The sequence below is a fragment of the Orbicella franksi genome, chromosome 9 (assembly GCF_964199315.1).
Source record: "Orbicella franksi chromosome 9, jaOrbFran1.1, whole genome shotgun sequence".
Taxonomy (NCBI): Eukaryota; Metazoa; Cnidaria; class Anthozoa; order Scleractinia; family Merulinidae; genus Orbicella; species Orbicella franksi.
The window spans coordinates 28587266-28604726 of record NC_138153.1 but is presented as its reverse complement, the minus strand read 5'-3'; the positions used below and the strand labels follow the sequence as shown (position 1 = coordinate 28604726).

General features: G+C 38.0%; 1 protein-coding gene across 1 annotated transcript; it reads right to left on the bottom strand.

The window, feature by feature from the left end:
* Nucleotides 1-38: 38 nt before the first annotated feature.
* LOC145496376 (BBSome complex member BBS7-like) lies at nt 39-16839 on the bottom strand. Its single transcript, XM_081475999.1, has 23 exons — nt 15970-16839; nt 15802-15867; nt 14708-14770; nt 13714-13889; nt 12702-12830; nt 12537-12597; nt 12042-12114; nt 11351-11417; nt 10801-10850; nt 10186-10316; nt 8964-9157; nt 8363-8555; nt 8108-8182; nt 7614-7676; nt 7047-7186; nt 6295-6384; nt 5845-5919; nt 4483-4592; nt 3951-4054; nt 3167-3227; nt 2498-2560; nt 1997-2037; nt 39-1757 (listed from the first exon to the last, which is right to left on the bottom strand). Exons 1-23 carry the CDS (start codon nt 16006-16008, stop codon nt 1665-1667), a joined length of 2157 nt encoding a protein of 718 aa, XP_081332125.1. The 5' UTR covers nt 16009-16839; the 3' UTR covers nt 39-1664.
* Nucleotides 16840-17461: the final 622 nt, after the last annotated feature.

Genomic DNA, 17461 nt, shown 5'->3' with positions numbered 1-17461 from the left:
AAGGGAGGGCTATGAATAGGGGTATTGAATGGTCTTTGGGAACATTTGCAAGCATGCGAGCAGAGCATGTATTTTTGCAAGTACAAGCAGTGATCAAATTTGCCTTGTGAACAGCGACCACTTTTCCCAATAATAGTACATACAGCAGGTTCAAACGGTTGAGTTGAACTGTTAACTGACAAACTCAGAGGTAAGAATGTTTCAACCTCTTTGTTTCAATCAAATCATAACTGATTTATACAACTACAAAGCAGGATTCATGAAATTTCAAGTAATCGAGTACACTCAAGAATCTGAGCATGCAAGCAGTTGTGAAAATTTTGCAAGCAAAAGCGGGTGAGCTCTCATCAAATTTTTGCAAGCAATTTGAGCTGAGGTCAGATTTTGCAAGCACTTTTAAATGGGACCATTTGATACCCGTATGAAACCATGTTAAACATGAGTTGTGGGGGGTTGGGGGGTGGGGGGGAGATGTGAAGATGCAGGAAACAGCACACAGCTGCTTCAGCTATATTGGGGATGCTTTCCATTCAACCAAGCATTTTGGAACTTTTGAAAGAGGGGCAAAGGTACAGAAATTTTGTTGTTAAGTTCCCTGAAAATCCAAAAATTGTTCAATTTCCAAATGCAAACCATTCAACAAAAAAATCTGGAGATTCAAGAAGAAAAGTCAAATGGAACAGAAATTACCGATAAACATTTGAGTATGCATCACAAGATTGTCTTCTTTCTCAGATATTCTCGAAAATGATGTCCCATTGACCATGGAAAATTTCCTCCAAGTCTGGAGTAATGCCCCCCTCGCTGAATGAAAAGCACCATGGGTCTTAGGGGCAGGAAGAAAAGAGACCCTGGTGACTAGTCGAGGCCTTGTCACTAAGAAGAATGAGCTGAAATCTTTTTATGACCTAGAGTTGTCAAGTCACCCAGTATTGTATGCCTAGTGATGATTTTACTTTTTTATTGTTTACTTATTATTACAGCAAATTCAAACACTTCATTGTGTGAATAATTTTTTGAGTTCTTGTTATATTTATTTAGTGTGATGGTTGTGTTACACAAGTTGAAGATAGTTGTACATGTATTTGTAGGTTTCCTTTTTCCGACTGAGTGACTGATGGGCATTAAAGCAAATGATAGTTTTTTACACTTATAGTAATTAACAACAAAGCACACCGCTATGTACAAAAGTTACAAAACCTTCAAATGAATAAACTAGTTCAGAGGCTACTTTAAAGCATGTCAGACAAAAATTGATATTTTTACACTGAAATATACGGTAGAACCTCTCCACATTGGTCACCTTACGGACAGAGGAAGCTGGCCTTTTTCAGGGTGTAACTTTTTTGTCAGTTAAACAAAATATAAATTAAAATGTATTGCTAAAATGGGGTTTCGTGTACACCGTTTGCCAGTCGTTGATTAACTGGCCATTGTCCAGAGATTTTTGGGCAGGTGAGACCAGTTTTAGTGGCCGTTGCCATTGTGGAGAGTTGGTTGTTGTAGAGGAGTTAAAATAAGAATGAAAACATAGGCTGTCCACCAGGACTGAAAAAAGTGACCGCTGTAGAGAGGTCGCTGTTAGTGGAGGTTCAACTTTATTTTTTTTCTGCTTAGTCAACAAAATACGAGGTATTGACTCGTAATGACTTTAATATGTTCCACTATGCTCCTTCAAAAAAGTCCACAAGATTCTGTAGATCGTAGTTGTCGAGCACCTCCAGGAGGTTAGGAACCTTGTTTTTCACATTCATCCCCTGAAATAAATTCGTATAATTAGTGTCTTATTTCTCCTAAAAATATCAATGCACTACTAAGGAGGCAGGTAATGAGAAGGATGAAAATCATCACTGAGGTAGAGAATGTTGCCTCGAGGCAACAACAAATCAGTTAAAACTAACATGAAAAAGTTATGCCCGGTGTGCAGTCACCAAGGAGAATAATTTTACAATGTACTTGTCTTTTGAGCTTAACACTGGTAAAATGCAGTCCTCACCTTGAACTTAAACTTGTCAATGTAGAGATCAGTGATCATGCCTCAACATTTGTTAAGAATAAATAAGTAATAAACAACATACAAGGAACTATCAACCGCCGCAATCCCCCACTGCCCCCCAAACACACAACAACAACTAATATTGTTAACCCATTTGCTGTTCTTTGTTACTGGCAGTCTACATGTATTTGAAGTGTCATCTGAAATCACCTCTTGCTACAAAGGTCCTTCATGTGAAGTTAGAGACAGGGAAAAGATAATATTATCTGTCATAAAAGGGATACAAAGTTCCTATAAACTTCTTATTACAACCAACTCCTCGCATCTCCCTTAATCTCCCTACCTGCACAGTAACACACTGCTATCCTTTCAAATTTCTGACAAAATAAAACTTTAAATTGGAGTTAACTTATATAATATTTTCAATGCCCTGGAGATGTTGTTGATAACTTTGTTACCACAGAAAACTAACTGGATAGGAATTAATTTCGAAAAGGATACCATAAAGTCTCTCCAAGTGGCAAGGCTGCTTCTTGTATTCTGCTTGAAGGTTTTCTGAATCATCTGAACAGAAAATTAATGGCATCAAACTACAGACAAACATTGTGCCCTACAGCCACCCTTTATTCTAAGAAAACTGTGAAAGTATGACACTTGGAATTATAATTCTTTTATTAGAAACGCCCCCAAAATATAGAAACCTACAAATATAAAGTAAAAATATTGTCTCAAAAACTTATGCATATGGCTTACTACTTTTTGTAAAGCATGGTATAACTGCTCATATACCATGATGGCTAGCCAATGAAAACTCTTGAATTGCATTATTTAGTGATCCGGTTTTTTATAAATCGAGTGAGCCTGCAGTGCAGCTGCATGGACATGTCACAAAATCTTTGATATAGTCTATACAGGTGGTGTAGTCTGTCTGTGATGCAGGCTAATTAACAATTATTCCACCAGCGTGTGTTGGATTTGAGAGCCAATGAGGTGTGAGGAAGGAGAGAGTGAAAATAATCCTTATAATTTGCAGCCACATCACTTTTACTACCAATGGATACAACTACGCCATCACATGGAAAACAGAGTTCATTTCCAGTTTTACCATTACTTCGTGTTACAGAGGTAGTACATTTTTATAGCTATGACTAAAAGATTTTTTCCTCTTACCCAGAATTTTTTGGTATTCTGGAGCAAAAAATCCAATGTCTTGCTCATGCATCTGCAGTTCCTGAAAAGAGAAGATTGTTCATTCAATCAATCAATCGATCAATTAATTGATCAGTCATTCAATCATTCAATCTAATCATCAAGGAGTACCTAATTATATACCTTGAAGCTAGAAACGGGATTTATAGTAATCATAATCAGATATTACAAAATAACTGAAATACTATGCGCATCCTCATTAGTCGATAGGCGTGTTCAATTAGATGAGAGCATGTATACACAGTTGTGACATATCTTTGAGAAATATTTTATAAAAGCAATAGGAGACTTTTCCCATGTTTATATAACCTCATCTAAACACTTGGGAGATTGGGAGAATTTCCGAAAGTTATGCAAACCTCCGACTGCATCTTGAGTTTGCATAACTGTCTTGGATTCTCCAACCCCCCTCGTGTTTAGATGAGGCTATGTAAACATGCAAAAAGAGCTCTTGCTAATTTATAGAATTGAGAGAGTTTTCCATGGTACAAATAAGAAGTTCCACAATCCAGGACTACAGTAATACAGGTTTAAGTTACTGGGCAGGTGTACATGTTTTATACAAACACTCTTACACATTCCTTCAGCTTGCACTTACAGTATTTAGTTTCCTTATCAGTTATTTAATAATTTCAAATACTGTTTCTTGACAAACATGAAAACAATGATGTTATGAGATAACTGCATGTGCTTTAATAATTTACTTAATGACAAAGTCTGAGCTACAGTATTGATAGCCACTCACTTTTAGCCCCTCTATAAGCTGGACTTTTTTGGCCAGTAACAGCTGGTACTCCAGCTTGGGATGAATGAGGTTAAGCGTGTGTACCACAGAATCTTCATTAAGATCTAAAAAGAAAGTGCACAGTTATATTAACATTAATTTGTAGCATATTTCAAGAGTGGCCTATCTCATTTTTCTAACCAAACAATGTTGTTACGGAGAGAAAAAAAATCAGTCATGGATTGGCAACATACATGTATTTGTGGTTGAGGATGATATGACTACCAAGGAGAACAGATTCATTCAAAGGACACAGTGGGAGATCACTAATGTAATGTGTCGAGTAGTAGTAGTAGTAGTAAACTTTATTTAAGTGTCAGTCATTCTAGCATTTTACACACTAATTGGTGACACTAATTAAAGAAAAGAATGTAACGAGAGATGCCATGCCAAAAAGGTGGAAAGACCACCCTCATTTGGTCAGCTGCTGTGTAATTCTTTAAAGAACATATCTTAACCAGTTGACATACTAAATAGAGCTGACAAGACAAACCATAAGAAATGTTGAGGTTGATTTTTCTTTTAGTAGCCTCTTTGGTAAGAACATCTTTGAGAATTGATATCGTTGAGATATTGTCCGATTTGAAGATGGCTTCTCCTTTTCTAGAAAGGAACAAAAGGGTTACAATGTATGATTGACTGACTTACAGTTTATGGAAATTTCATCCTCACATGTACAAGTCTTTGGAAAGGGTTAATTAGCTGACCGAAAATGGTTATAATACACTAACTGCTTCAGATATCACCTCAAAATTGAGAGTTCAAGGATAGGTAGCTGCTGTAAGGGGAACGTTTTAGCATATTTTAAATATGTCCAATATGTAGAGAAAGCTTCTGTTCTGCAGTAGCCACCAATCCTATCAACTGCTGAACCACTAGTGGCACCTTACCAGCATCTTTCCTGCAAGTGTAAGCAGTCAGCTCCAGTAACAGACACTTCCTCTGTTTCTTGAGGGTGTCTGCTTATGGAAGCTTCAACTGTGTCTGTGGATCATTGAGCCTATCTCCACCCAGGTATGCAGATGTGCAGAAACAAAACCACGTGCCATAATGAGAGCAAGGGGGTGTGGGGTATGTTGGAGTGGATATGCATGCTATCAGACAGAAGTTACAATTCTCCAAGCCACTCTGAGTAATGCAAAACCAAAACATCTAGGGTTGTTTATCTTCACTTCCTTGTTAGAATACATTAAATATCTTTGCTGGCTTTAGTTAAAAATTGTAATTATTGTGTTGTTCCAGAATGTATCCATACTCCGACCTCTTTCAGAGGCTTTCTTGGTTGAATTCCCCCACCACACTGGAAATTCCTGGCCAGTTTTAATTTATACTTTCCTTTTTCAGGGGCACCCAACGGATCGTTTTGGAAAATTATCTGTTTGGAAGGCCTTTGATCCCCTCTGATTTTCTTAAGAGAATTGCCACCTTGAACTTTCGTGATATGAGAAATTTAATGTCTGTTGTTTTTGGATTGTTAAAAATGTCATATTGGGTACCGAAAAAAGGTCAGCTATCATTTTCGGAAAGACAGTAAGACCTAAGATTTTCGGGAAATGGACAAAAAAGCCCTTAGCTAATAAATCTGAGAATACTCGAGTTCCCCTAGAATAACTGAACAGACAAAATTTTTTTAGTGCAACCTAAAATTAACCTACAGAGCTTTAAAAGTACTCCAGATAGCCTAAAACAGCATTTAAAAGCATTCGAGAGAAAACAGTCTTTGGGTGCCCCTGCTTTTTTTAAAAAATGTTGGCTTTTGAGACCCCCTCACCTTTACAGTTTCTAATAACCCTCCTTAAGGTGGGTATGGATATATTCTGGAAATAGCAGACGTTATTTAATTTTCACAGCTTACTTGTACTGACAGTCCAGCTGCGTGTCAAGAAACGTTGACAGAAAATGGAAGCTCACGTGGTCCCCTGCCGGAGTTCTATTAGAAATAAAAACATTGTTGATGAAAGTGGAAATGAGAGATCAAGTAACATCTGCAGTTGTGTTTTTGTTTTTGTTTTTTCTTTTAGAGGACCAACAAAATCTTGAAATAATTTCTTGTCAGCTGGAAACTAGCCTGCATAACAGGTGGTACATATGAGAATAAAATGTAGTATTTTGCAACAGCAATTGAAAATAATTATTAATAGCATTTGGAAGATGGGCAACAAGCAAACTGCGAGACGAACTGAGAGTATCAGACTGTTGCTAGTTTTCTATTATAATTTGCCTTGGAATACTGTATTTGTATGAGCATAACCATGTGCTATGCAGGTTCCTTAGAAACTATCTTGACTCAAAAGCCTCTACAAACCTGTCAGGAACTTCAGGAAGACAGAAACTGACCCAGGAGTGAACTTCAGCAAGACTGAAATGACCCACTAACTTCAGTGAGTTCATTGGCCTGGTAAGAAAAACAAATGTAACAATTGAAATATTATACAAACTGTAAAATTCAAATCAGTTGCTTGGTCAAATAGAAACCTAACCTTCGGAATTTTAGCTACAATAAGTCTAGCCTGGATATGGTAACATTAAATCCTTGATTCCCCAGCCTGTACCAAGATGTCATAAAACTTAGAATATTTACTTTGCCCTAGGGGAAGTTGAAAACATTAAGTTCAGCAAATCACTAGAAGTATAGCTACCAGCCAGGCTTCAGCACAGCAGTAATGTAAACAATAAAAACTGCAGAGAAAATTATCTTTTATTGATTAACCCCTTGAGTGCCTATATGACATACTGAGTACGTCAAATTTAAGAGATTTAGTCAAACTCCTGGCACACCAGAAACAACAGACAGACTTCAAAATTCCCATCGCTGTGATATCTTATCGATATCAAATTACATCAACCTTAGCAAAATTGACCGCACTGAAGAGACACTTTTATGACCTTTCACAAAATGTGTACAGGTCTATTGTTTAAGTGAAAAAGCTTAATATGGCATTTAAAATTTTTACAAGACACCAGTTTTCAGTGAAAGTGGTGTTGCACAGTGTAAACAATGGTCAGGCACTCAAGGGGTTAATCACTGAAATCAGACTTTTTGTGCTCATGTCTTACTTTGATTCATCAAACACGTGAGTCCTTTGGTGTAGTGACAGAGGCTTGATGCTGTACTGTCGCACCTGACAGGTTTTGGGTTGAATCCTTGGTGTAATGTACGCCTGTAAAGTGCCATACTGTCCTTCTATTGATCTGATCTGAAATATGGAGGTAATGCTGACACAGTTATAATTATTTACTGTGTTGTACAAATTTTACAGGTTTCAAATACTGCTCTGACTTCCCAAGTGCATCTAGCCTGATTGATTGAGGCATTTCTCCTTGCAAACTCAGTTCTTAATCACAGAGTATTAATTCAGACCAAGGGTAATAAATCTATTTAATCATTGTAGAAAACAATGCCAATTCTACCATGAAGTCCACCATGCAGTCTGTAGACTGCATTAGTAAATTCTCTCCAGAAGGTAAGGGAGTTGTGTTCTGTTTGCTTTATTTGTCCTACAGCTGCTTTGCAGTTTAATACTTAAACAAGTGACAAAAAATTAATGCCTAATTTCACAAACAGTACCATAACAGAATGTTACAACAATATTGATGTTTTCAAAAACATAAACACTCCCCAACCTTTAATTCCAGTCTTGTTGTGTTTGCTTGGCATCTGTAAGTTGCCAAAAGAAAATTCCCATTCTGAAATATCAATAAATTATTAAATAATAATTTTTCTCTACAAAAAAGAAAACCAGCTTAAGGTAAAATATTTATGAAATAGCCTGTGGAAACAAATATGCCATTCCTGTCCCCTCAGTGGAGCAGAAAACCAGTGTCTTGTGGTACACCTGACATACTGAAGAAAGGAGTTTGAGCAACTGACTACTGTACAAATTAATTTGTGAGCAGCCATAGCTTTCTCAGTCATATCATTAACAAATGAGCAATCATATGAAAGCTCGAGAAATATTAAGGATTTTCACTACTCGTGATATTTGAAAATTCTTTCAAATAGCAGTTTTCAAATTTATATCATACGTAGTCAATGTGTAAATTCTCAGTTGCACTTGTATTCATATGATTATGTTCAACCTACACTAAAGAGACAACTTACAGTGTTATTATTTTACCTCAATATCACAAGCACTGTAGCTGACTACAGCAGAATTTTTGTCCACATCCAAAAGATCAACAGGTACATCACTCTGTAACAAATGACACAAACTCAAATATCAATGAAAGAAGTACTTTGCCTGCAGGAGCATCTGAACATTCAACTATTAACATTTATAATCCACCAAATATTATCGCTCACAAGCAATATTATTGGTCCAAATGGACACGATTGTTTATTGTTTTATTACTCAACTTAATACTGAACAAACCTGTAAGAGAACATTGTCAATGGGAATCTGGACTTCAATGCTCAGTGTGTAACTAGCATCATCCCTGTTCAGAGCAAACTTGTCGTTGATAGCAAACTGTGGCATTGCTGACAAGGCATTGGCAGAATGTGCTGTATACTGGTACTTCTCACGTTCTTTTAACACCTTCTGTTGAAGGCTGTCAATTTCTAGCCTAAGAAATAAAATTGTGTACATTGAGAATATAAAATCTTGGCCTTGGAATTTCATGACTTGTTTTCAAAGAAAGAAACTCTTACTAATACTTGCTGCAGTTGATTGCAATTTAAGCAATGTTGATAATAGTTTTTCAAGGAAGCCTGAAGAGTATGGGACTTCACAAAATTCACAAACCCTAAGTTTCACGGTGTACCAATGAATCTCTCATGTCCAATTAAGCCAAAAAGTTAACACACCACTGCTAGAGATGTATCTTCTCTTTACTTCTCCTTTCTTCTTTTTTAAGATGCAGTTTGTTGCTCCCCTTATAGAACCTTGCTCTGATCAATATACATGTATACTACAGGTTGCTTTACGTTATGCACACACATGGCAGCTGGTTACTATATAGATTACCTCTTACCTGAGGTTGTCAATCCTTGCTTGCACCTCATCACTGATTGGTTCTTGTGATTTCGTCATGGGTCCCACCTCCTTCTGCTGAGGTTCTGTAGTAAGACCCACCACCCACCCAGCATACGTGGCTGCAACTATCTCATCATACCCAGATGAACCCACACAACCACCACAAACAGAGGTGATGCTCTCACTCATGGCCTAGAAATAAAAATCGCTGGTTAGTACACATGGGCAAAATACCCCGACCGACCGGTTAGCTCAGTGGTAGAGCACCGGACTAGCGTGCGGGAGGTCGCAGGTTCAAACCCCGGCCGGACCAACACTCAGGGTCTTTAAATAATTGAGGAGAAAGTGCTGCCTTTGTAATGACATCTGCAAATGGTTAGACTTTCTAGTCTTCTCGGATAAGGACGATAAACAGTAGGCCCCGTCTCACAACTCTTCAAAATTAATTCTGTGGGACGTAAAAGAACCCACACACTAATTGAAAAGAGTAGGGGACGTAGTTCCCGGTGTGGTGGTCTATCTCTCATCTGATGGTTAAATGCTCGGAGATATTAGCTGCATAAGCTACTCTGAAATCCGAGGGTAAATAAAGTGATGTATGTATGTATGTATGTATGTATGTACCCCTCACATGCCAGGCACAATTACCCAATGACCAGGGTATGTTTTTAACAGATCTTTCACTCCTTCAGATTGTCAAGCTTGTGCCAACAGCTAGCAAGGTGGAAGTGAGTAGAACTAGAGCTTCACTTCACAATGATCTCAATGTACTCTGAGAGTGCAGTCATTGAGGAAGGATTAAGTAATATATACTCTCATTACATGTATGGGATGTGCTAATTGGAATAGGGATGCTTATTAACAAAGGAGATGCTTTTCTTAATTTTAAGAAGTAGGCACTTATCAGAATGAGGGCTAAATGGAATCTAAACTCAACACAGTGATACATGTTTTGACATTTTGAGAATTTCTCTTTTCGAGACAAAGATAAAACACTAAACTGAATGGAGCTACATGTATGGCATAACATTACATTGTACTTTCAACTGAAGCTGTTATCCTTGTCTCGAGTATTAATCCAAATGCTTTGTACTAGGGAAAATGTGTCATGTGGATGTCTAGAATGGTAATCTATGACACTCATCAAAAGTCATTTTATGCCATGACTCAAGCAACTGGGTGTATGTAATCCTGAAAACAAATTTTCAAAGCCTGGTAACCTCTTTGAATCTGTGGACTGGCTCATCCATCTCGTCAAAACCATAGACTTCAACCAAACCATCATCACGGCCAACAAGAATATCAGGCACGCCGTCAGCTGTTATGTCAAAGGTTTCTAATGACAAGACACCTGTAAATTTGGACAAAAAGTTCAGCATAAAAGTAGCAGTGTGAAGAATCTTCTTGTAAAAAAAATTCACATTTGACATCAGATTTTACAGCCTGTTACCATGAAAAGGCAAATTCACAGACACAGAAAATATGTACTTTGTTGTCTTTAAACCAGTGATTTTTGCTTCCACGAACTTGTGACTTTTACCAGATGCCAGTCTTTGACTACTGTTTCTCAAATTTATCAATAGTTATAACTATGAAAATTATAACCAGAATAGTGATATCAAGAGATATCTTCATGATCTTAATTCACATAGATTTTTATGATTAATATAATTTTATTTTTCTGTTTACTCGTGAGTTTTAAATTTGATGGAGAACATAATGTATCTTAAACATGTCACAGACTGTTTCACACTGTTTCCTGTGTTTGATAAATATAACAGAACATGGAGACCTAAATCATAAATAATATTAATAACAATTCTTTTCTAACTTACCTCCATTTCGCTTGTCATTGGGGATCTCCCACTTGTGGTTAGGGGAATGCCTATGAGATTTAAAAGCAAACACACTTAATTTTTACAAACATGTAGAGCTTCCTAATCAGGATAACATAGTCTAGTTTAGGCGAGACCACAACATGGAAGAACATACATTTTGCTTTAATTCAGTAGTACATGTACTAGTTCGGAGAGCACGCAAATTACTGTGAGTCATTTTGCATATGAGTCACTTGTGAGTTAACATCCTGAGTATCTTTGCTGTCACAGCATTTTACAGTTTGGATGCTGGGTAGAAGTTCACTTGACTTTAAAATGGCATCAGTGAACTCAAGTTGCCAAAACTTATCTTTGCATTGGGTCATGCAGATGCAAATGGTCTTCACTGAGAAAAAATCTATACCTTTTCTCAGACTGAAAAAACTAAAAACCAGCTACTCTTTGGGGTCGCACATATCTATATAACCCATATTAGGGAGTGCCCCCTCTCCTTCCGGGGTATTCATTATAGTAATGTGTACTCATTTAGAGTAAATTCTCAACTTGCCTTCCTAACTGAATCAAGCCTATTTTTCCATCAGATGTCCCATACAAAACCTCTTCTCCAGACAGACCTGAAGGTGAAAGCAGACTATGTGAAAAAGTTGTGTCAAAGCCTGGGCATATCTGTCAGAGCCTGTAAATGTTTAAAAATTAATTTTTTAAAAGAAAGTTCAGACAGTTCTAATCAATGCTTTTATTAAGGTTACCATGGACCTTGTGACTTTTCTCGGCTAAGATAATTATTAATTTAAGGCATGCTGTGTTAAACTCAACCATCACAGCCTACATGTTTTATGCTATATTTGTATTCTAGTATTGGACTGGAAATAGCTTGCAACATTTTTATGGAGGTTAAGGTGGGGGAATCAGGGTGCAAAAAAAGTGCCATCTGGTCGTCCAGGACAAGTTGATTTTCCTTCCAAACAAGTAACTTTTCGTTCTCACTTGCCCAATGGACAAGAGCCCCAGCAAATCATCCCCCGACTAAGTAAAAAAAGTAAGACATGCTCAGAGCAAGCAAAATTTGAGAGCCACTTGTCCAAAGGGCAAGCTGGATTTCAAGTTCTTTTTTTTTCTCGAGCCCTGAATACTCATTAAAGAGATTAAAACCAAAAATACATCTTTTGGGTTTTGGCATTTCAAAGTCTGGCTCATGATATAAATATGGAGCCCATTAAATACATGTTGTCACTCACCTCCACCACCATTATGTAGTGCCAGAACCAGAGGGGGTCCTGCAACTTCAACCTCATACAGCAAATCAGAATCCTAAAAGAAATATTCCCTAAATTTATATTGTGCTTAACATAGATGACACCAATTATATTGTGCTCCGATTGGTTGCTGGACAGTAAGAATTGATAAGGTCAACACTGACTGGCTACCAATGCACAATACTTGACGGCAGAAACAATGCTGACCTATTGCCTCTAAGCATCAAATATCACCAATGTCAAATGGCTTTACTGGACTTTGCTGAAAGGGTATTAATAAATGAACCACTAATATACAACTGTAAGGAAGTTTGCCTTAATTTGCTTAAAGTATACAATATTATAACACAAGACAGAGGTAGCTATATAAGGAAGTGTTCAGCCTTGTAAAATAAATATACATAGAGATTCATTCATAACTTTAAACTGAAAATAATGAGCAAAACAAGCGTTACATTTTCCCAATTGTGACGTTACCTGTAAAACTCTTAGGACTCTATCTTGACAAGCCAGAACAGGAACTAATGCATCTGTGCTTCTGGAATTGTTTCAAATTGTTATGATCACAAAATAATCCACTGAAAAAAAATAAAGACTTGATCCATGAGCTACAGTTAATATAAATTATAACATTCATCTTACTTTTTTGATGGTAGACAAAGGACGTCAGTGATCTTATCTCCAGACAGGAAATAGTTTTCATCTTTGCAGTCTCGGTAATGATTGTAGATATAGTTTCCACAGAGGAAAAGATCAGCTCCACTGACATACCTACCCACAAAATAATTATTAATAGTAAATTGTTACAAAATGTACAGCCCATTTTCAGCCAAACAAACTTAAACTCTTATAAGAGGCAAGTTAGTTTTAGTCAAAATCAATTTTTTAACACTGTCAATTTTCTACTACTAATGATGTCTAGAAAATGTGTAACGCATGGTTCCAGAAAATATCCATATCTACCCCAGGGAAGATCATTGGATATTTTAATTAGAATAATTTTTTGACAAACCTTATTAGAGGCGAGTCGGTTTAATTACAAGCAAATTTTGAACACTACCAATTTTTTAAGATGATGCCTAAGCAATTGTCTAATGCATGGTTCCAGATAATATATGTTATAGGTCAAAATGAAATTCAGGTTAAAATGAAATTCCTTTGTCTTTTAACCCTAATTATTCATGCATCATGAATAATTAGGGTTAGGAGACAAAGGAAATTGAGGATCAAACTAGGTTAAAATCATTTTAACATGAATTTCATTTTGACCTACAACAGGTATCCGTACCCACCCCAAGAAAGGTCATAGACAGATTCGGCTTATGTGTTGACATGCTTGTTGTCAACCAATTCAGGGCATGTGATGATTCATTTGGGAGGTTACAATTATTGTTCTGTTTGTACATACGCCCATGCAATCAGTTGTGTGTGACAAATTGCACAATTCTAACCTCCCAAATGGATCATCACAGGGTCTCAATTAGGTGGCAACAAGGATGTAAACACATTAGCCAAAGCCATCTACTGGAAATTCTATAGGGGAAGCCAAAGCTGAAAGCCAAAGTATGAAGTAAGGCTGGAATTTCCATGGAGGGGGAAGAACTCAGACCAAAATACCTACTGACATGAAATGTGAAAGAGAAGTGAAACCTACATGGACTGGATGCTCTCTGTCAAATTAGTGTCGAATCCCAAGAACTGTTTTCCTTTCTTAGTGTAACCACGTACTTCAGCCCCTGTTGCTACAAAGACTTTCTCCTGAGAAGGCCCGTCCAGTCCACCAAGCTGCAACTTGGAGATTGGTGAACCAGGAAGTGTTTTGAATGCGACCTGCACAGTAGCAAAGTAAAAAAAATTATCTTAATTGACCACTCCCCCCAGTGAGGTTTTTCAGGGTCACTGGAAACAAATACAGTGTAAATGAACATAACATGGTTAAGAATCCCAGCTGGCAGGAGGCAGACCAGTTGGCTATTTACAAGCATGATCAAGGTGTTGAACTCGGGACTACCAAGAACAACACCAACTGGTGGTCAGAACGGGACTTGAATTTGCGACCTTCACATTTCAAGGCTGGTGCCCTAACCAAATCCACCATGTTGCCTCCCATTGAAAGTAGACCTCAGTCGGAAGACTGTTACAATAGTTCCCAAGGGGGGGGGGGGGGGGCGAGGTACTCCAGTGTGCTAATTAAGCTGAGAGGTACAAATTATTGAGGCAAAATAGACCCCAAAAGAGCCAAAGGTTACCACACCCGTAAAAGCATAAACGTCCAACAACTTGAAATGCAACCCAGAAGGCCCCTGAGCTCAAAACAGTTAGTAACAGTCTCCATGTCATTTACAACTGGTTTGCATAAATTTCATCCAGCTGGACCACAACAGGAAAAAGTGGTGTTTGTGGATGCCTTTGGCTCATCCAGAAGAAGGACATATGCACTAACACTACACCATCTTGCTTAAAAACTCAACTAAAAGACCTGGGCCAAGGTTAAATATAGAATCCAAAATTCACTAAAAGGTATGAAGAATATTAAATATTTTACATTTATGACTGAAAGGGTTTACAAACCAGAAGTGAACAGGGATCATTGAAAATAATTTACAGTAGCTCGACTACAGTATTTGGTTCTGGATAGTTTGACTAACCTGGGAAGTACTCTTTTTCATTCCGAAACACGTCAGCACTCCATCCTGATCAGCTATTGCAACCTGGTTGTTGGTATATAGGAAAAAAAAAAACACCAACCATTTTGTTCAGTGAAAGCCGTTGATATTTATACAACAGAGCAATGTGCTTCATCTTAGAGTATGCATGCTCTAAGTAGACAAAAGTAAAACTACTCCTCCATTCTGTGCTAAATTAGATTGAGAGGTGCTTGCTCAAACCCAGAGGGGGGTACTCCCAGAAAAATTGGGTGGGGGTGTGCAGCCCACTTCCCAAAACCCTTACCCTATCTATGACCAAAATCTGTGATTTCCCCTACCCTATTTATGACCTCACCAAAACTTTGATACGCTATTTAAGACCTGACCCTTAAATCAGTACCCTGTTCCAGACTTGCCCTTAATTAGTTCCCTAGTTTACATCAATGTTAAAGACAATGTTTATATTCTTTTATTTGGTAGGATAGCTTGCTCTAAAAACATAACCAGTTCAATTACAAGACTAGAGTGCGAAATCCATACCCTGTTTGAGACCAAAATGGCCAAAATCTATACACTATTTCTGACCAAAACGGCTAGGAAACCATGCCCTTTGGGGCTGCACATACCTATATAGCCCGTATAAGGTAGTACCCCCTCCCCTCAGGTGTTCAAGGAGAAGTAAAGGCTGCAAGTGTTAAGTCAATATGGATCCTTTCTTGCTTGAGAGGGTCTTTTTCAGTTCCAATAACCTGGGAGACGGGTAAAATTGGTAACACTTTTGGATCTTGCAGCAAGAGAGTTTGGAGGTCAGCTCCCAAGGGCCCTTACCTAGATCTGTCACTGGTAGTTTTACGACACAGTATGAAAGGTTTTTGAGATTCAATTCAAATATAAAGAAGCACAGTCCTACAGAGATTTGTGTACAAGTAGTGAGTTTGATTTGTTGTTTTTGCTCAATAATTGTGCCCTTCTGTTCTCTCTCAGTTAGATAATAAACGATACTAGTACAAATCTACTTTAATTTCTTTAACGCTAATTATAACTCAATCTAAAATCGTCAAAGAAACGATGTAATTTCTTGATCTATCCTTCACCTTCTGCGCAGCCCGTTTTCCTCCACCGGACAGTAGTTTCATTGTTTTGGGAGACGTAACTCCAACCTAAAAAGAAGACAAAAAATGATATATCCTAGAATATCTAAGACAAATTCCCGTAAAGGTTTGATGTCACGTATCCATGGAAGCTAAAATAGCTTTACGCACTTGCAGGTAGTCCAGGCGAGTCAGGTTTAATTCCATCATCTTGGAGGCGCAGTTTTAAAGTTCACCGGTTTTCGGATTTAATCTTTACGATAGAGATATAATTCTGGTTTCCAAAGAAAGTTTGGTTAGCTTTTAAAATCACATTTGGACAGATGTTATTTGTAGCAGGAAGAAATATTGTCGAGAAATATAACCTGAGTATGCAGGATTTTGATCAGCAGAGAAAATTGCGACAAAAGGTTTGCTATATAAGGATATCCAATTGTCCACTTCAAAATGGTGACCCCCCGTAGGCCTGCAGCTACTGCGTTCTATTTTTTATGCGATTTTTTGGGAATATTTTAACGATCCTCTAATCAAGTTCCTCTGACCAAGTCATCGGAATTCGAACAGAAAGAACAAAAACCTGACTATTCGCTGCTGCACACGCTCTTTTCCTGTACGTACATGCGTTTCCCGGGATCTCGTGGTCTCTGCTAGCTTCTGCTGGATCTCTGGGCAGTGCATCTTTGGGTACCTTGTTCTCTTAGTGCTAGGTTTCTACAGCATGTGCGGGATTATACTGAGTTTCTGCAGGTATTATTGATCTTTTTAGTTTCCGGGTCTCTACTAGCCTGCGTAGCAAGCGTTTCTGTGGGGTTCGAAAGCAAAGAATTGCAGCGCGAAAAATGGAGCGAGTAAAAGAGGGGGGAGGGGGAGGGGAAGGAAGGAAGGAAACGCTTGCAGACAAACCCTGGATTTTGAAAACCGCCCACTTGGCCTTCCATGCCTGAGTGCGCACACTGAGATTTCGTGCTGTCATCGGCTGTCGTAAAATTAACCAATAAAATCTTCGGCCTTCCGTAGCGGAGGTGAACTTTGAACCAAAATAAACTTTAACCTGTCAAAATATTTCTGAAACAACGAGCGCACGGTGGGAACGGAGAAATCTCGATGAATAAAATTTGGTAATTTATAATCAAGCTATATTTCCACTCAATCCGTCTAAAAGGAAGGCCTGCAAGGGTGAAGTTTTAGCACAAATCTACCAGAAAGTTAAAATGTGAGAAGTATTCAAGTCGCGTTAGTAATCCTTGTGCTCGCAAGATTCGAAATCTTGGATCGCAGTATTCATTCGTCCAGGAATCGATATAAGGTAAAATTAGCAAGTCAGCTCCCACAAAGGCAACTCCAGTAAAGAAGCGTTTGCTGGAAACGCCAGATCCGCAAATCGGTTCGAGTGTTATCGCCTGTAGCAAAAACAAACAACGGAAAGTCTTCTCGGAAAACTTTGGAATTTGGGCAGCAGAGGCTTCAAACATCTGAGAGGGAAAATAACGATAATCTTGACCAGTACCTGAATAAAGATAATCTTCCCCTTGGCCAGACGAATTCACTAGGTTTTCCCACGCAGTAGTGCTAATCTTCTGTCCCGTGGTTTATTATCTTGTCCTTGGCGCATGTGGCATTCAAGAAAGTGATGTTAAAATTAAAGGAACAACTGCAAATTGTG